The sequence below is a fragment of the Choloepus didactylus genome, chromosome 12, assembly GCF_015220235.1.
Source record: "Choloepus didactylus isolate mChoDid1 chromosome 12, mChoDid1.pri, whole genome shotgun sequence".
NCBI lineage: Eukaryota > Metazoa > Chordata > Mammalia > Pilosa > Megalonychidae > Choloepus > Choloepus didactylus.
Window position 1 is genome coordinate 20,773,940 of NC_051318.1, and position 21,330 is coordinate 20,795,269.

At 39.5% G+C, this 21,330-nt stretch overlaps 1 protein-coding gene across 5 annotated transcripts in view; it reads right to left on the reverse strand.

The window, feature by feature from the left end:
* The window catches only part of TFDP1 (transcription factor Dp-1), a 127,769-nt gene that overhangs the window by 20,486 nt on the left and 85,953 nt on the right, over positions 1-21,330 (reverse strand). For all 5 annotated transcript variants that reach the window (XM_037800454.1, XM_037800452.1, XM_037800455.1 and 2 more), the window contains one exon: positions 2,471-2,577. In XM_037800454.1, the coding sequence (XP_037656382.1) occupies positions 2,471-2,577 (107 nt within the window). The remainder of the gene's footprint in view (positions 1-2,470; positions 2,578-21,330) is intronic.

Genomic DNA, 21,330 nt, shown 5'->3' on the forward strand with positions numbered 1-21,330 from the left:
TTCACAGAAATGGGATTTTGCAAGACATTAAAATAGCCATTACTAGCGCCACTCAAATCAGCTTACATCAAACTGTTAATTTAGCTTTCAGATTGATAAGTTTTAAATTCCGTCAAGTAAAATAATCTTCATGTTAATTTTCCTCCCAATTACTGACACTGGCCACAAAAACAGAACTGCTGCTATAATCAAGGAAGTTTATTACCCCAACTAAATGCTGTACTACAACACACAGTATCTATAAAAATCAAACTTACATTTATTGAAAACCTGTTATATACCAAATACCATACTAGGACTTTTACATGCCATCACTTCCAATAATTCACAGCAATTCTGAAAAGCAAAATTTTATCATATTTACTGATGAGGAGAATGAGTCAGCGGGGGCAATTACATGAATTGCCTAGTAAACACAGCTCATAATTGGAAAAGCTGGGATTTGAATACAGTTCTGTTTGACAGTAGAACCCCATTCCCTTCTCTCTCAGCCGTGCTACCTCTGGCCCTATGTGTAAATCCAAACTCACGAAAGGCCACGCCAAAGTAAGAGGTCCTAATAGGCACCAACAGGGATGGAAGAGGCCCATGGGCTGAGTACTGGCGAAGAGGTGTTCTCAAATGTGCATGGGAAAACAGCTGTGGGCACAAGTAGCTCTCGCTTAAAACTCAAAACCCTAAAATCCACTGAAGGGACCTAGAAAACTTACAACGTATTTAAATAAAATGTAAACTACGGAAAGGAATCTTAAATAAAGATTATAACTGGAAAATGACCCAAGTATCAGTAGTGTGTAGTAATTGTTCCCTAAACAAAAAAACATCTATTACCAAGAAAGGACATGCCCCAAACTGAGATTAAAGGAGAACCATATAAACCAGACAAAGCGACCAACGATCCTGGCACAGCCAGCACAAAGCCCCCACAGGGGATCCTACCCCCAACTCCTCTCCGAACAGAAGCTCTCTTCACATCAAAAGAGGACGGCAAACCACACGGGTTCCCAGGTTCTGGAAGACTGCAGCCCCCTCTGGAGGGAACACAGCATCTCCAGCACAGCGGGCAGGACCACGTGAGTAGGGGCCGGAGACAGTCACTTCCTCCCCCAAAGCCCAGGACTTGGCAGGAAGCACCCGAAGCCAGAGGACACACAGGCCACAGGGATGCACATCCAACCACCCACAACCGCGCTCTCAGCCGCCGGTGAAGGAGCCCAGGAAGGAACTGAAAACCCTTAACATCCCGCCAGTGATTCTGCACGTTCATCCTTAATTCCATACTCTGGTGAAAGAACCCCTGCCTGCCCACCAGGGGCACTGATTCTCATGCCTGTAGGCATAATCCCCTCCTCTCGCAGGATTCTGATTGGGATATGTCTTTGATAGGCCCACAACTGGAACTCATCAGAGAGAGTGTGTGTGTGTGGGGGGGGGGGGGTGAAGGACACACAAAAAAGGAACTAAAATCAGTAAAAGGCAGTGTTAGTAACAGTCAGCAGAAACAGCAAACTACTAAGGAAGGAAAGTGATAGCCGACACAGGGATCCATCCCATCCTGGCCTTTTCCTTGCATCATCAGACCTGCGAGAGAAGCCAGTGTCCTTTGATACTGGTGACAATCTCCCACTCCTCCCATAACCACCTGAAGGGTCTCAACCCCACACCTGTGAACTCTGCACAGCACGGATGCTTCCCTCTCCTCTCGTGGCCTGGCACCTGCTGACCTCGAGAGGGGAGGGATCCCTGTGGCCTGCGTGTCCTCTGCCTCTTTGCAGACAAGGCAAAGGCAAAAGGCACCTGCCAGCTCCCCACCGCTACCTCCACTCCTTATGCCAAGGCAAGTTCTCAACATGTGAAAAATACTTATTAGACTAAGAGTTCAGACTGTTAGCGAACAACAGGCGAGAACACAGTGGAATGCAAGGAAAGACAAGTATGCGCACTGGCAGCCAGTGGCAAGGACACGGCAGAAGAACCAGAAGCCCTGGGCCCTCGTGTCGGCTCAGGTGCCTTTTACCTGTGCGCCAGCACCACGGGCAGCTGTCCTGAAATTTTTATTCCTTTTAATTTTTCATGATTTGACTCAGGTTCCTCTTAAATACCCACCTTACCAAATACAAAGTTACTGGAAGGATTAAACAAGGTAAGGTCCACATAAGCACTTTGAAAAACATGAACCTCTATAAACATGGAAAGCATCATTACCACTACAAAATAATGTTCCTTGACACACTGAAGAAAGTAAACAATCTAGCATGACCAACCATTCAACAGGGGGAAAGCAGTAAAAACCTTGATTAGAGGGGAAAACCTCAAACATTACGACCCATTGAGTCAAAAATCTAAGCACTGCTATGAACTTCACAGGTAACAATGGCACACAGATGAATCCTACTCCTGATTGACCCATAAAGACCCCAACCCACATTCCAGAGTATCTGTGGCCCATCCACGTCAGAAGGCTCCTTACCACTTGCTGTGCAATGTTGACATTGGACTGTCCAAAGGTTTTTGGCAAGAGTTGCTTTCCAAGGGTGTTTACTGTCGAAGGATGAACAGCTACTAATGATACCACACCTGCAACGGAGAGAAAGTCAAATTAGTTGAGCATTATGTTTCTTTTCTGAATTAAGGCTGAAAGGGACATTGTCAGGATTAATAATTCTTACTTTCCCCCACTTTCAGCATTTTCTATCTATGAGATCATTGCCAAGACCTCTTCTGGGTTTAATTCTCAACTAAAGGGGGCATGGGTGCTGCATGAACACACTGCCCTAGCTCTCTGACTCACTCGCCCTTCCCTGGAAGGCCTACTGCGCGTCCATCCCCTTTGGAACACAGTAGGCTATCCAGAGGTGCGGCTTTGCTCTCTGCCCGTGTCACCTGGCCAAACCATGTAACTTCTTCACACCTCTCTGAGTCAGCCTAAAGTGTGTCGGCTGGACTCAGTGATCTGGAATGACAACTTTTTAAAGTCTACAATTCTGTAACAATTATAGAAAAACATTTTTTTTTGATTAGAATTAACCTTATCCCACTATTTCTCTATATGGTTGCTAATCTACTTTTCCTTAAAATGCAAATCACATTGTCTCTTTCCAGGAAGAAGGCCTTGGGAGGGTACTGTCACTTCTGTAAATACAAAGATAACCTCAGAATGCAAATAAAGCCAATGGGAAAACTCATCTAGAGAGAGATGCAAATATACATTCCTTTGACAAATACACACAAAGAGCATTCTGTGATACTGATACCCCTCCAGATCCTGGAGATACAGCAGTGAATAAAAATAGCAAAATATTTTATTTTATAGAATAAGTAACAAATAAAAAGAAATAGAAAAATAAAGACTTTAAGACCAACAATAAACAGCCCTGCCCTTATGGCATTCCGAGGGCAGAAAGCAAAAATAAACCGCGTACATATGTAAAACAGAGAGGAGGCAGGGAGGGGGGTGGGAAGTTGGCGGGGCAGGGGCGGGGTGGAGGGAGTTGGGGAAAGCCAAGCCTCTCTGAGGAGACGGGGTAAAGCCCTGAAGGAGGAGAGGGGAGGAGGCCTGGAGGCCATGACAGACGGTGTCCCGGAGAGAGGAAAAAGCCCTCAAGAGGGAGCCTGCCTGGCACACTGTGAGAACCGCAAAGAGGTCAGTGTGGCGGGAGCAGAGATTTCACATTATATTTAGAAAGACTTTAAAGCCCTCAGGTGAAGAACAGTATCAATTTTCAGGTCATTACAACATTAGGAAGGAAAAAAACCTATCTATGTAAAGATTTCCTTGAGAAAATCCAACTCCACCCTCTTTAATTCTCACCATCCCCTGGTCTCTTCCACAAACACCTATTCTTTTTCCAGCCAATCCTTCTAGAAAATGTACACTTTGACAACCGTCTGTCAAGTCACAGATCTGTTTTTGTAAAATGCATTTCAGCATGGACGGGATGCCGTGCCTTTACAAAGACGGTGTCCTCGCCACGGTTGCCACTGCTACTTCTACATCTCCACACTCTGAGTGCCCCTTCCTTTCTGTGCCTCTATGCCTCTCCACCTTCTTTAAAAAAGACAAGCTTCTTGTAAGGATTGCCAACCGGTGTTCCATGAACCAGACAATGACAAAGCACTGGGTAATCTCCCAGCCTTCTGCTCCTCTCAGCTGGCTTGTCTGTGGATTGGGGGGGGGGGGGGGGCCAGGGTGAGTGTCCTCACACAAAGGTTAATACCAAGACCACATTTTCCCTGTCATCTTTCCAGATGCCAGGGATAACCAGATGACAGCCTCTGAATAACCACTAAGACTTTCAAATACTTAATCTTCAATTTAGATTGGTCTGAAGTTTCCAATTTGAACTCTTTACAATCTATTCATTTTAAAGAAACAACAGACTTCTTTAAAATTCATTTAAAAAGGAACTTTGCTCCTATATAACTAAGTTAACCAAGATAGATAATGATGAAGTTTCTGTGAAAATATTCATTCTTCAATCAATTAGCCAAGTATTAATATTTTTGCCAACCATCAGCAACAGATATTTGAATTATTTTCTATAATTAAAATAAATTTATCTGTTTTGGATTTTTTTTAATCCAAAACTAGAGATCTGAATCTTTAAAAAAAAGCAAATATTTACTTTTTAATTGTTTTAGATATGTGAAAGGGATTTTTAAAAGCAAAAATAAAGTTATTCTTCTTTGCAATGAGAAATTTAAAATACATGGTTAGGCAATTATACACATCACTTGTCAGATTCACAAGCAGATGAGTAAATAGTCTCCAGGAATACTGAATTGATTCATAAAAAAGAAGTTACTTTGTTTTTTCAATTTGCAAATGATTCCTTAATGTTCAATGAATTTGGAGAAAGAAAAGAGACCTTTTTGTGAGTTCAGAAGCTTATAGAGTCATCACAGTTAACACTGTCCTACAGCAGTTCAGGTAGTTCTTATGAACATTGTATTTCAAAATTTAATTTGTGAGCCAATACCTGGAAGTCAGAACCTATTTATCAACAGGAACAAGGTAAAATCTTGTCATGGGGGAGACATGCAGTCCACCCACAAATGTCTGCCCAAAACACAGTGTAACACCAATACCATGCAGAACCACAGATAAGCGTGTTTTTATAAAACAATGTATTCGGAGTTGGGGGTTTCCACTTTCTGTCCCAGAGGTGGGAATGAGGTCTCCTCTGGGTGGGCCTTTGGGGTGAGGGGCAGCATGGCAAAACTGTGAGACAGAGGCGAGTGCCAGGGCCCAGACATCCGGGGGAGCGGTGGAGGGGCCGGGCTAACCGTCGCATCCCTTTCTTTCCATCTGCCTTGCCCAGAAATCAGCCAGCTGGCCTGCCTGCCACCATCTGCTGTTTCAGCCAGGGTCTCTCTCCCTCCTGGCCAGTGAGGGCCTTTCACAGCCCTTGATGCCGGCACAATAAGGGTTTTTCCAGCCAGGAAAGACAGGGAAACAAACAAGGGAGTGAAAAGGTTTCCTTCCAGCAACTGGGGGAGAATGAATGAATCTACGTGAAAACTCCGAGACTCCCCAAGCTTCCCTACCTGTCCCCACTGGCCCCATCCAGAGCCCCAGGCCCACACTGGGTGGTAGATAAGGGGTTTCTGAGCCATGAAGTGACAGGCACAGTGCTAGTCTCTGGGAATCAAAGGCACCTGCCAGCAAGAAGCAGCCCTTCAAGCCCACCCAGCAGAAGACCCGAGGGGCCTCTAAGAGCCACCTGCCAAGACCAAGTTCTCATTTTTTGCACTGTGTCTAACTAAAATCCCAGATTCCAGCCTTATAAAGCCTGCACAAGACAAAGCTAGCAGAGAGAACGCAAGGATGCATTTATTCATGACTAAAGGGAAAAGGAGAGAGAAATCCCAAATGAAGGCAGTGGGATGAAAAGACACCATGTGTCGCGCAGGCCCGGACCCTGTGGTGGTGGCATTTTGGGCCTTCACCAAGAAGAGCAGAGGCCAGACCAGGACGCACATCCACACAGTCACAGTAACTCCCCTGCCGTTCGAGCAAGCCCAGGGCACGGGATCAACCCCAGGATCTTTGACCCGGAAGGTGAGGACCCAGGTTACTGGCAGGTCCTCAAGTGCCTCCAGCCTCCACCCCCTTGCCTCCCACTTTGCTCTGCCGGCAACTATTGCAGGCTGGATGTCATGTTTTCAGTCTGTTTTTCACTGTTTCCCCGCATGCACAGGAGTCCAGGAACAATGTAAGCACTGTTTTTGCTTGGCTTTAAAATTCAGCAAATTGGAAGTGTACATATTCTGCAGCTTTGTTTACGCTGTTTTTGAAATTTATCCATACAGAGATCTAGATGATTTCCTTCAATGATATTCTATTACTCCATAATAATATATGAATATAAACATTAATCAAAAATGCTTTCAGTTTTTTACCACTAAAATGTTACGATAAACCTTGGACATACCTCCTGAGGCACAGGTATGTGTTTTTCTAGGGCACAGACTGCCAAGTGCAACCACTGGGTCATAGGTCCATTTTCTACGGCACTTCATAGCCAAAGTGCTCACTGCAGTCCACGCTCCCACCAAGCAACCTGAGTGTTCTCCCTTCCCTCCAATTTTTGCCAATAGCTGAGGCTTGCCATTTTGTTAGTCTCAAAGTTGGAAGTAGTATTTCATTTTTGGTTTAATCTAGCAATGTAAATTAGAATGCTTCACACATTTTCTTGATGAAACGATTGCCACAATCAATCTTTTTACGGGGGGATAAAGGAGAGCTAACAGTTACAAGATAGGTTACATTATGACATGGCCTGGGAAAGATGCTCACTATAAAAAATATTGTTTCAACAGGAAAACGCACCACAAAGTCTTTTTAAAAAGAACTATATAACAAATTCTTTTCAAATATAACTTGTGTGAATAGGGGATTCCTTTCTTGGCAAGAAAACGAATGAAAGAATATATATGATTTGAACTGCTGTAATCCATTAACTAAAAAAGGATTTTAAATATTACCTAAATGGGTTTTTACAATTATTAATCATATTCTATTACTATTGACTGGCTTTAAGTTATCTTAAATTATGAAAGCATGCAGTTTGGTGTTTCCTCAAAATAATTTTAACCAAATATTTTTAACTTTTTTTTATCATGCTAATATGGCCAAAAGAATCATTAAATTATAGCCACTTTTTTATACGCGTGTCTTATATATAAGCGGAAACATCAGTGACAATTCCTAAACCAAAGTTACGGTTCTACAAGAAAGGAGATGCTGCCTTGGCAAGTGAAATTACTAGGTATTAAAACAGCTTAAAAATAATTTTCTTCTAAAGAAACAATGCTTACTGCTTAAGTAGCAAGGAGGTAATGCTTTCCTAAACTTCATATTAAAGACATCCGATTCCATATATGCAAACTCTTGGACACCACACTAAGTGCAAGTCAGTTTTACGAGACCCGTTAATGAACCAAGGCAAAATCAGAACCAAGTCCATATAAATTGAGAGAAAACTGTATTTTGTAGGCAATTCTTACTTGAGGTTCAAAGTGAGCTGAACACATGTAACAGATGCCCTCTAATATTATCAAGAATTCATCAACTGCACCTTTATTTGTCATAAACTGCACACTCATTCTGCCTGGGTATGGATCTCTCAGGCAATGACCTAAGACTACTGTAATTGTGCCACCTGCTGGCATTACATTTTCCTGAAATGTTCAAGGGTAAGCCCAGAGTCTGAGAATCCACATATGCTAATTTAAATTCAAAGTGCATTCTAGATGACAGTTCCCACCTAATTTCTCCCCAGTAAACTAAGCAGAACTCTGTGACGCAGTCCTTTAGTCCCTCTGGCCAGCATTTAATTGAAAAACAGCCATCGTCTCCTTCCTAGAAACAAGGTTTGAAGATGTGGAAATGTCATTACTGTGCTAAAAATGGACGCATTTCTGAATGTCCTTTAGGTTAAAAAAAGGGGGGGTGGGATAGAGAAAAAGTTGGACTCTACTGAAAGTTTCCTAGAAGTGCAAGCCATTTAAAAGGGCTAACCAATAATTATGCCCTTCTTTCTAAAGCAGGACTTCCTCCTATTGTAACTAATGCTAGAAAGGCATGTTTGAATTCACTTACCACTTGTAAACACCCCCTAGCATCAATCTGCTGTCCAAAGGACTTTTTTCACAACACAAAGGAATGAAAAATTCTACAAACTTCATATATGTGATAAATTCACTGTAAGCAAAAATAATGCCAATGTAGTATGGAATTCATAAAATATGTATTAGTATATGTATGAAAATAGTAACACAAAGGACAGAAGGAATAAAGGAAAGAATACCTTTCTAAAATTCTTATACAATACATGAAGAAGTATAACGTTTGAAGGCAAACTGGTAAGTTAAAGAACTATATCATAAACTGTAGAGCAACCACTAAAATAGTAAAACAAAGAGGTACAACTAATAAAGATACAAGGAACAGATGAACCAAGTAAGAAGCAAAAAGCAGGATGGTGGATATAAGTCCAACAATGTATTTAATTAAATGCAAATGGTCTACATACCCCAGAAATACACTGTCAGATGTGAGTTAAAAAAAAGCAAGACCCAGTTGGTCCACAAGAAGCCTAATTCAATCTAAATATACAGATAGGTTAAAAGTTAAAAGATGCACACTAATCGAAAGAAAGTTGTAAAGCAGTATAAATAATATCAGACAAGACAACTTCACGAGAAAAGAAATATTGCCAGGATCATTTCATAAAAAGAAGTCATTTCATCAAAAGGATGTACCAATCAAAATTTTGTATATATCTACTAATTGAGTTACAAAGTACACAAAACAAAGACTGACAAACATAAAAGGATAAATTGACAAATCCAAAATTATAGGAGATTTCAACACCTATCTCTCAGTAATTGACAGAGGAAGAAAACCAGGAAGGACATAAAAAACTTGAACACTGTCAATCAACTTGATCCAATTAACATCTGCAGAACACTCCACACACCAATAGAAGAATACACATTCTTTTCTTTTCAAGCATGCTTGTAACATTCACCAAAATAGTCCGTATTCTGGGCCATAAAACAAGTCTTGATAAAGATGACTTTAATTAAACACTGTACATTATCTAGCCACAGGAGAATTAAGTTAGAAATCACTAATGAAAATATATGGAAAATCCCCAAGTATTTATAAATTAAACAACACTTGTGAATACCCATGCGTCAAAGAAGAAATTGCAAAAGAAATTAGAAAATATTTTAAACAGAAAAAGAAAACACTACATATCAAAATGTGTGGAGGCAGCTAGAGCAGTGCTTAGAGGAAGTTTGCAGCACTAAATATGAAAAAATTAGAAAAGGAAAAGATCTCAAATCAATGATCTAAGCTTCTGCCTTAACAAACTAGAAAAAGAAAAGAACAGTAAATCCAAAGAGCAAGTTACTAATAAAGATAAAAGCACAAGTCAATGAAATAGAAAAAAAGAATCAATGAAAATAAAAGCTGAATCTTCAAAAAACAAATTTTAAAAAGTGAAGCCAGATGGATCAGGAATAAAAAAGGAGGGCAAACACACATTGTGAATATCAGGAATTACAGAGGGCACATCATTACAGATGCTACAGACATTAAAAGAATGTATGAGTAACTTTATGGCAGTAAATTAAATCAAAAAGAGAAATTCCATTAGGGACACAAACTATTGAAAGCTCACTCAAGAAGAATGAGGTAACTGAAAGACCCTATTTTAAAGAAATAAAATTTGTAGTGAAAACATTCCTACAAAGAGGATTCCACCCGCCTGATGATAAATGCAATACCATGGAACAATCTCCAACTACTGTGCTAAGTGAAAGAAGTCAAACACAAAAGGCTGCAGACTATACAATCCCACTTACACAATACTCTGAAAGAGGCAAACCTATAGGGACACAAGTCACATCTGTGCTTGCTAGGGGCTGGGAGTGGGAAGGAGATAAGTACTAAAAAGGCAAAAGGGAAACTTTTGGGGGTGACGGAAAAAGTCTGTATCTTGATTGGGGTAGTGTTTACACATCTGTGTGTATCTGTCAAAACTCAAAGAACTTTATACCTATAACGGATGAATTTTACTGCGTGTAAATCACAACTCAATAAATCTGACCTCACTTTAAAAGAAGGAAAAAAGGTAAGAAAACAAAGAGACTTGGTCCAGGAGGTTGAAACTTGGCCACCACTGGAGTTTCAAAACAAGACATGTTTGTTTTGAAGAGAGGAAAATAAAATAATTCAAAGAAACTTCCCAGGTTCCAGAATGAAAAGAGCCCACTGCATTTCCAGCACAACAGAGCAAAACAGACCCATACCAGGGCAAGTCATCCTGAAATCTCTTACACAGGACACAGAGGAAAAATAGTACAAACTTGCTGAAAGAGTGTAAAAAAAAAAAAAAAAGTCAGTTACAAAGGATGAGAAATTAGAATGACGTCAGGTTTCTCAATAGCAATAATGTAGGCTAGAATTCAATATAGCAATGCCTTTTAACAGCTTTTAGGGAAAGTGACTTTCAACCTTGAATTCTATACAGCAGCTAAACTATTGGATGTGAGGGTGAAAAGAAGATATTCCCAAATAAGCAAGATCTCAAACCTTTTTCCTTCCACATACATTTTCTCAGGAGACTACTGGAAATAAAGAAAAATGAAGCCATGGATATAGAAAACAAGAAACCCAACTGGAGAGACAATGCGTTCCAGAGATTCTATAGAAAACATGGAAAGCAACCAATGAATATTAGAGGCAATCATACTGTCCAAACCATGCATTCTGCCACTGGAGTTTCTCTTTGACATGTTTTACAAAACCAAAGGAGTAAGCCAAGAAAGAAGAATACATGAGATCCAGCACTCCAACTCAAGACAAAGGCAAAGAGGAATTTCTAGGATGAAAACAAAGGGAATTCCAAGGAGAGCAACTGCAGCCGTCCTAGAGATGAAGAAAGAAGAATGTATCTCTCTAGGAAGACTATTTCTAAGGGAAAAAAAAAATTGGAATTCAAATTAACTGAGATGACTGACCATTGAAAAACCACTGAAAGTTTTGGGAATAACTAACAATAGGTCAAAGATTAAAATTTTTAAAAACTCTTTGAAAGCACTGGAGATAATCAAGGCAGCAAGAACTTAAGGTGCCAAAGTCCAGGGAAAAGGGAAACCCAGAGACATGAGACATTTGGACCCCGTTTTTCCTGTAAAAAATATCTACTAACTAGAACGCAGATTCCTAGAGAGGCTGGGTGTGTGAAAGACAGTATTCCAGACAGAGGGATCGTTAAGCACAAAGGCAGAGAGAAGGAAAACTGTGACGGGGAGGAAATGGCCTCTGGCGACTTTGAAGAAGGGATTTAGAATGGGAAATTACTGTTAAAAGGATGTTTCTTGTTTTAAACAAATTAGATTTAAGAGAAACATGTTTAAAGGGAGCAGCATTTTTAATTGAGATATATTCACATACCATACAATCATACACCGCGTACATTTGTTCACAGTATCATCATATAGTTGTTCATTCACTACAATCAATTTTTGAACATTTTCATTACTTCAAAATAAGAATAAAAGTAAAAGTAAAAACAAACACCCAAAACAACCCATCACTCCCACCCCCTCCTATTATTCATTTACTTTTTGTCCCCATTTTTCTACTCTTCTCTCCATACACTGGATAAAAGGAGTATGAACCATAAGGTTTCCTACAATCATGTGGTCACACAGTGTAAGCTACATAGTTATACACTCATCTTGAAGAAACAAGGCTACTGGATTACAGTTCAACAGTTTCAGATATTTCTTTCTAGCTATTCTAATACACTAAAAACTAAAAAGGGATATCTATATAATGCATAAGAATAACCTCCAGAATGACCTCTCAACTTTATTTCAGATCTCTCAGCCACTGAAACTTTATTTTGTTTCATTTCTCTTCCTCCTTTAGGTCCAAGAAGGCTTTCTCAATCCCACAATGCCAGGGCCAAGCTCATCCCCATGAGTCATGTCCCACATTGCCAGGGAGAATTACACCCCTGGGAGTCATGTCCCATGTAGGAGTCCACCTGCCGAGTGGACTCAGAGAGGCCACATCTGAGCAACAAAAGAGGTTTTCTGTGGGAAACCCCTAGGCACAATTATAAGTAGGCTCAGCCTCTCCTTTGCAGTAACAAGCTCATAAGGGCAAGCCCCAAGATCAAGGGTTTGGCTTACTAATCTGGTAGTCCCCAATGCTTGCGAGAATATCAAGAATTCCCCAGGTGGGGAAGTTTAATATTTCCACATTTTCCCCCATCCCTCAAGGGGGCTCTGCAAATACTTTTTATTCTCTGCCCAAATTACTCTGGGATGCATCGAGATTTCATGCTAACCTGTACAAACCAAGGAGACCTCACTCCCTATTCAAGGCTTCATGTAATTATGGTGTTTGAATAAACTGACCAAACAAGTTAAATTATATAGCAGGAGAAGCATGTTTTTAAAAATGGACTTTTTCTTTTTTAATGCAGATTTTATTGAGATATATTTGCACTCCATATAATCCATCCAAAGTTTACAATCAATGATTCACAGTATCATCACATAGTTGTGCAATAAATACCAGGCATAAGTACCTGGAGTTCAATGATGAAACTGTGAAGATGGATGAACTCTCAGAGATGAAGGAAAAGAACAGAAGTGAAGCACTAAGTATTAGGGAAAGGAAGAAACACAGTGGGGGAAAAAAAAACAAAAAAAACAACAACCAGCATCTATAAAGATGGAAGACAGAATGTTACCTTGTGTTCCGGTTTGCTAATGCTGCCCTTTTGCAAAACACCGGAAACAGATTGGCTTTTATAAAGGGGGTTTATTTGGTTACAAAGTTACAGTCTTAAGGCCAGAAAGTGTCCAAAGTAAGACACCAACAATTGGGCACCTTCACTGGAGAAAGGCTACTGGCATCCGGAAAATATCTGTTAGCTGGAAAGGCACATGCCTGGTGTCTGCTTGCTCCCAGGCTGCGTTTCAAAATGGCACTCTCCAAAATGTCAGTGGCAGCTTCCAACAGCCATCTTCAAAATGTGTCTCTCAGCTGCAGCTAGCAGTGAGCTCCTTGTGTCTGAGCTTTTGTAGGGCTCCACTGAACCAATCAAGGCCCATGCTGAATGGGCAGGGCCACGCTCCATGGAAATTATCTAATCAGTTATCACCTACAGTTGAGTGGGTTACATCTCCATGGAAACAACCTAATCCAAAGGTTCCAACTTAATCAACAACAATACGCCTGCCCCCACAAGATTGCATCAAAGAATATGGCTTTTTCTGGGGGCATACTATATACAAACCAGCACACCTTGACAGGTTCTACCCTGAAAGATGCCATGGACATAGCAAGTCCTTCCACCACAGTCAGTACCAGGGTAAGACCACAACTGCAAGTAATGCCACAGGCATATCAAAAGCAGTGGCTCCCTCAGATCTCCTGGTTTGGCCACTGAGGTTCAGACACACCATCCCCCCTACTGCTCCCTTCTCCCCAGTTGACGATGATGCAGCTGCCCAGCAGGGAAAGTACAATTTTATCCAGCCATGAGGATGGGAAGGGTGAGAGGGGCAGGGGTGACAATGCCAGGGGGTTCCAGGGCTGCCTGCTGTCCAGGGTCCCCCACAGAGGCTGCCACTGACACTTCCCCAGGAGTCTTTTCCTGGGAACTTTGTTAGGCCATCACCTCTTCTAGCTCATTTCCTCTCTTCTATTTGGCCAACAGGCATGTTTTTTGTTTTTCATCTTTATACAGTTTCATCGTAATACAAAAAAATAGAAAGGTAACTATTAGCTGTATTTTCCACATTTATGTAATTTTATATCCCATGGGTCTTATAGCCTTAACTTTAATTCCTTCTACACTTTTTATCCTCTTATCTGGATGGCTTCCAGCATTTTAATTTACATTAATCTAACTACTTTTATCTTTTTTATTTTTAACACGTAACCTTCTCTTTACTGTAATTGTGCCCAGTCTTTCATATTTCCCAATTTTCTTTGATATTGATTTCAAGGTTTTAGCCTTCCACGTCTTATTTAAGTATCATGATTGGAACTTCTGCTTCTGACAAGATGAGGTAAGTGGGACCAGATTTATTTTCCAGCCTAAAACAACCTAAAAGACTGACAAAATACATGAAACAATGCACTTAGGACACAGGACATTAAGTCAATCCGACAGACCAAGAACAAATGAGGTAAGCCTTACTGCTGCTCCAGCTTACTGCCGAGAGAAAGTTTCTGAGCTCCGATGCAAGGAAGGGGAATCCAGACAGAGCCCCGAGGTCTTCCTGACTTGAAGAGACAGAGAAACCAAGATGACTAGAGTTTGCAGGGCAAAGTGCAGAAGAGAATAGAGCTGCATAAAGAAACAACCCTAGACACCTGTAAAGCACCCCCCTCAAAGTGTGCAGTTAACTAATGCTCTAAGATTGTGTTCAAAATACCTGAAGATAGCAAAACAAGCACCCAAAAGGATAAAAGGGAACAGTGCACAGATGTTACAGACGGTTGGAAAGTGTGCATGGTTCCCCGTGGCTGGAGTGGAAGCCTCATCATGGTGCATCAACTAGAGTCGTGAACATCTTGCCTCAGTAGTGGGGAAAATCAAGCACAGACTAAACAACGCTCTGGTACCCTTGTAAAAGCAAGACAGCTTTAAAGCAACTTAACTTTATCCCAGAAGAGAGTTCAAGAATACTTATATAGCAATACAAAAATACCCCGCATCCAACAAGGTAAAATTCAAAATGTATAGTATTCGAACAAAAATTACCAGGCATTCAAAGAAATAAAATAATATAACCTATAATGAAGAGAAAAATCAATGAAGTGAAACTGACCAACAATGGACAAAGATGTTAGACAAATACACTAAATGGGATAACAGCAAATAGATAGTGCAAGAAGGACTAGGAAAGCTGGAAAACAGCAAGAGAAAGTTTCCAAAATGAAACACACATAGGAAACTGAGGAAAGAAAAATGAACAGGGCATCAATGAACTACAGGATAACTTTGAATGGCCAAATATGCATTTAATCGGAGTTCCCCTAAGAGGAAAGGGGTACAGAATAAACATTTAAAAAAGTAAGTGCCAGAAGTTTTCCACAGATGATTAAATTTAAAAACTCACAGAATTCAAGAACCCCAATGAATAGGAGCATGGAAAAAAACTACCACAAAGAGCAACATAATTGCTTAAAACCAGTGATAGAGAGAAATTCTCAAGAAGACTCAGAAGGTAAAAAACACAGTAAGTGCAGAACAAAGTTAAGGAAGAGAACAGGTTTCTCAATTCATTACGTAATATCTACAGCCGCTTTTGCACACATCACATAGTAGACAAGTTGTGACAGAGACCATATGGTCCACAAGCCTGAAATATTTACCATCTACTATTTGCTAACCACTGGGCAATGCCAAAGTTAAGATGCAGAAATTTTCTCATTGAATAAAAAAAGCAGGATCCAACACTACACTGCCTATAAGAATCATACTTTAAATATAAGGACAAAATTAGGTTAAAAGTAAAAGAAAGAGAAAGAGATATACCACATTAATACTACTTAAAAGAAGGCTAAAGTGGCTGTATTAATATCAAAGTATATTTCAGAGCAAGCAATATAACTAGAGACAAAGAGAATCATTACTTTAATAATAAAAGAATAATTCATAAAAATGACATAATCCTAAATGCTTATGGACCTAAAGCAGAGCATCAACACACATAAACCAAAATCTGGAAACCAAAACTGCAAGACTTAAAATGAGAAACAGGAAAATCCACAGAGTCAAGGGTTTCTCTCTATTCCCTTCTCACAATAATAGAAAAACAAGTAAGCCAAAATTTAAGCATTATAGAATTGAACACTATCGATCATCTTGAACTAAATGACATTTATAGAACATTCTACCCAGTAACATCAGAATATACATTCTATTTAAGCACGCATACAAAAATCACCAAGATGGATTGTATTCTGGACCACAAAACAAGTCTCAATAGAAAAATTCAATTCACACAAAATATGTTCTCTGACCACAATACAATCTAAAAAAAGACACAAGATCTGAAAGAAAATTATAAAACATTGCTGAGAGAAACTGAAGAAGATCTAAATACATGGTGAGATACACCATCTATATATTCAATGCAATCTCAATCAAAATCCCAGCAAACACATTTTGCAGAAATAGACAAATTAATTCTAAAATTTATACGGAAATGCAAAGAACCTAGAATAGCCAAATAACAAGTGGTTCTGAAACAAATGAAAACTCATATGCAAAAAACAAAACAAAACAAAACAAAAAAACTCCAATCCACCACAGACCTAAATATATAGCCAAAACTATAAAATTTCTTCAGGAAAACAAAGGAGAAATTTTGTAACCTTGGGTTAGGAAAAGATTTCTTAAGATAAAATACTAAAAGCATGATCCAAAACACAAAAAAATAATAAAAGGGACTTCATCAAAATTTAAAATTACTGTTCCTCAAAATATACTGTTAAGAAGAGGAAAAGACAAGCAACAGACTGGGAGAAAATAGCTGTAAATCACATATATGACAAGGAGTTGTATCCATATTATAAAGAGCCCATCAAAGTCATTATTAAAAAAAAAAAACAAAAACAAAAAAACTCAGGCAAAATATTTGAACAGACTTCACCAAAAAAGAAGAATGGGTGGCAAATAAGCACATGAAATGATGCTCAACATAAACAGTAAGTAGGGAAATGAATATTAAAACACAATGGGTAATGCAAATCAAAACCACAATGAGATACCATCTCACACCTACCAGAATAGCCATTATCCAAAAAACAAAAAATTACAAGTGCTGGCGAGGATGTGGAGAAAGAGGCACACTTATTAATTGCTGGTGGGAATGTAGAATGGTGCAACCACTCTGGAAGACAGTATGGAGATTCCTCAGGAAGCTAAGTATAGATGTGCCATATGACTCAGCTATTCCATTGCTAGGTATATACTCAAAAGAACTGAAAGCGAAGACACAAATGGACATTTGTAAACCAATGTTTATTGCAGCATTATTCACAATCGCCAAGAAATGGAAGCAGCCCAAATGTCCATCAATGGACAAGTGGATAAACAAACTGTGGTATATATGCATGATGGAATATTATGCAGCTGTAAGACAGAACAAAGACATGGAACAAATAATAATGTGGATAAACCTTGAGGACATTATGTTGAGTGAAGTTAGCCACAAACAAAAGGACAAATACTGTATGGTCTCACTAATATGAAATAACACTAATAAGCAAACTTTGAGAGTTAAAAGCTGAGAACACAGGCTACCAGGAGATAGAAAGAGGGGAGAGATCAGGCATTTGATGCTAAAGGACTACAGAAATGTTCAGCAGGAATGACGGTATAGATCCAGAAATAGACAGCATAACACTGTGTGACGGTAGCACAATATTGTAAGTACATGGAACAAAGATGTCTGTGAGTAAAGATGAAAGAGGTGGGACAGGGGAATGTATGACACCAGAGGTAGAGATAGATGATGAAGACTGGGACTGTATAACTTGGCAAAAACTGGAGTGGCCAATGACTGTAGCTAAATTTACAAATATAAAAACGTTCTCACATGTGGGAGAACAAATGAATGTCAACCATCCAGAGTGTTGGAAAAAAGGGATGGTATTTGGGAAAAAACATAATCAAAGCAAACTGGAGTCTATGGTCAACAGTGGCATTCCAGTATACTTCCATTAAATGTAACAAAGGCAATATACCAAAGTTAAATGTGTACGAGAGGGGGAAATAAGGGATGGATATGGGATGCTCAGTAGTGGTAATGTTTTTTGTCCTTTCTATTATATTGTAGGGTATGACATTTTAATTTTTCTTTTTATTATCTTTTTTATTATTCACCAAAAAAACAAAAAACAAAAAAACACTTTTTCATAATAATACGTTCAAGTGGTAACTGTGGTGATAAACGTACAACTATGTGATGATGCCGTGAACAACTGATTGTACACTGTGGATGGTTGTATGTTATGTGAATATCTCTCTATAAGATTATAGGAAGAAATATAAATAGAGGTAAAAGAGCTGGAGAAAACATGGAGAAAGGGATGTACCTATTTACTGTTGATGAGGAGGCAGAGTGGTATAGCCTTTCTGGAGGTCACTGTAGTGGCTTCACATGAAGCTGAGTATGTGGGGCCATGGGGTCCTGTGACCTCATTGTGGGGTGTGTATTTGGAGGATCTGGGAGCGGAGACGTGGGTGGACACTTGCACACTGGTGTTTGTGGAGGCAGTGTTCATGACTTGCAATGGGTGGAGGTGGCCTAAAGGTACACTGACTGAGTAACAGAATGGTGAACTGTGGTGTGTGCATACAATGGAATATTGAGCAACTATGAGAAGGGGTGAAGCTATGAGACACCCAACGAGATGAATGGATCCTGTAGACAGCATGTTGAGTGAAGTACACCAGAAACCAAGGCAAACACTATAATGCCTCACCAATATGGACTAACTACAATGTGTAAACTCAGAATTAAATATTAGAGCACAGCCGAACAGGGAAATGATTACTGTAATGGTCCCCAGATTGTAAGCTCTTACAGCAGTCAAATCTATTCCTGAATTGCAATGGCTATCTCCAAACTATGAGATGTTGATTCCTTGGTGTATAACCTGATTGGTCTCTGGAACACTGGGTATCTGTGTTACACCTGAAACTCAGAGCTAGAGCTCAGCAGATATGAATATCAGTATTCACACATACAGCAACTGTTTAAAAAAAAAAAAAAAAAAAAAAAGCTGAAACAGAGTCCAGACTTCAATTAGAGATATGAATAAAGAAGATCTGGTTAAGACTAGAGCAAATTGAGCCAAAGGGTCAATGTTGAAACTGACTGTGTTCAAACTTCAACTTCCATGTGAGACCAAGGGAAGAGGTGTTTATTTGGTGTAGGATCTATATTTTCTAAACAATATAACTTTTACAGTCAGTTTGTTCAAACATTACCATTACATGGAACTTTGAATAGGAAGTGAAATACAGTAGGTATGTATAGATTAGAATGAAATAGCAACACATCCTAAAGTAATTTGGGTGGAGAATAAAAATATATATTCGGGGCCCCCCTGAGGAGCTGAGGGAGGATGCGGAGGTATTGACTTCCTCATCTGGACTGTAGTTGATGTTCTCACAAACATTGGGGACTGACGGTTTGATGTGCTAAGCCCTCTGTCTGGGGTCTGGCCCCTATGAAGCTTGTTGTTGAAAGGAGAGGCTAACCGTGCTTATAACTGTGCCTAAGAGTCTCCCCGAGTGCCTCTTTGTTGCTCAGACATGGCCCTCTCTCTAACTAAGCCACCCTGGCAGGTGACCTCGCTGCTCTCCCTCCTACGTGGGACCTGACTCCCAGGGGTGTAAATCTCCCTGGCAACGCAGGATATGACTCCCAGGGATGAATCTGGACCCAGCATCGTGGGATTCAGAACATCTTCTTGACCAAAAGGGGGATGTGAAATGAAATGAAATAAAGCTTCAGTGGCTGAGAGATTTCAAATGCAGTCAAAAGGTCACTCTGTTAGACATTCTTATGCACTATATAGACAACACTTTTTAGGTTTTAATATACTGGAATAGCTAGAAGTAAGTACCTGAAACTACCAAACTTCAACCCACCAGCCATGACTCTTGAAGACGATTGTATAACAATGTAGCTTACAATGGGTGACAGTAAGTGTGACTGTGAAAACGCTGTGGATCGCACTCCCTTTATCCAGTGTATGGACGGATGAGTAGAAAAATGGGGACAAAAATTAAATGAAAAATAGGGTGGGAGCGGGGGTGTGTGATCTGGATGGGTTTTTTTATTATTATTATTCTGATTCTGATTCTTTCTGGTGTAAGAAAAATGTTCAAAAATAGATTGGGGTGATGAATGCACAACTATAAGATGGTACTGTGAACAGTTCATTGTACACCATGGATATGGTATGTCAATATTTCTCAATAAAACTGAATTGAAAAAAAAAACACAATGGGAGAGACAATGACAATTAAATGCAATTTTTTATCCTAGTATGGATCTAACTAATAGAGGAGAAAATACCTACAAATATAATACTGGGACATATGAAAAAACTGGATTACAATCTGGAGCCTTTATATCAACTTTAAAGGTCTTAAACTTGATAAATATATATAAGGTGGTTACATAATTGAATACCTTTGTTCTTAGGAAATGTACACAGAAGTAACGTGTTCAAAGAGCATGATGTATACAACCCATTCTCAAATGTTTAGAGCAGATAGATAGGTGGATAGACAGACAGATGGACTTATATGTAGACAGATAGATAGACAGACAGAATGAAACAACAAATGCAGCAGAATGTTAAAACTGGTGGATCTGGGAACCTGGAGAGTGAGAGGAGGAGTATATTGCAGTTCTCTGGACAGGTTTTGCATTATTTCTGCAACTGTTCTATAAGTCTGAAAGTTATTACAAAATAAAAGTTTAAGGAGAAAAAAAACCACAATGAGCTATCTAAACACCTATCAGAACATCTCACTTAAAAAGTCTACCCATAGGAAACTGTTTGTGAATATGTGGAGAAACCAGAACTACGATACACCACTGATGTGAACATAAATCAGCACACATACTTTGGAAAACAGTTACTCCATTACCAAAATAGTTAAACACACATTTCCCATATGACCCAGATATTCACACCTAGAAATTTAGCCAAGAGAGATGAAAGCATACGTTTCATACAAAGACTTGTACACAACTGTTCATGGGAGTAGGGTATACCGTACTTCTTGGAAGACAGAAGCAGAAAAGAACTAATACTCTGGACAAAAATATACCCATCAAAAAGTACAAAAGAATTTTTCAAAGAACATAATCTATTCTAAATTGTACATGGAAAAGCAGAAGGCCAGGAATAGCTAAGATGTTCCTGAAAAAGCAGTGAGAGGGCCTGTCCTATGAGATTAAAAAAAAAAAACAAAATTCATGACAGAATTACAATAATTAAGATAATGGGATAATACCACTGGAATAAATAGAGAATGGAAGAGAGAGCCCAGAATTGGTCCTATGGCTATATAGACCCTTGATACATGACATGCAAATCAGTGGGGAGAAAAGCTATTCAATAACTAGTTATCCATTAGGTGAACAAAACAGATCCAAATTTTCACCATGAAAAGACATAATAAAGCACAAAATGAAGATGGCAGAGTAAGACATTCTAGGGCTCCATCATCCCAAGGAAGCTTTAAA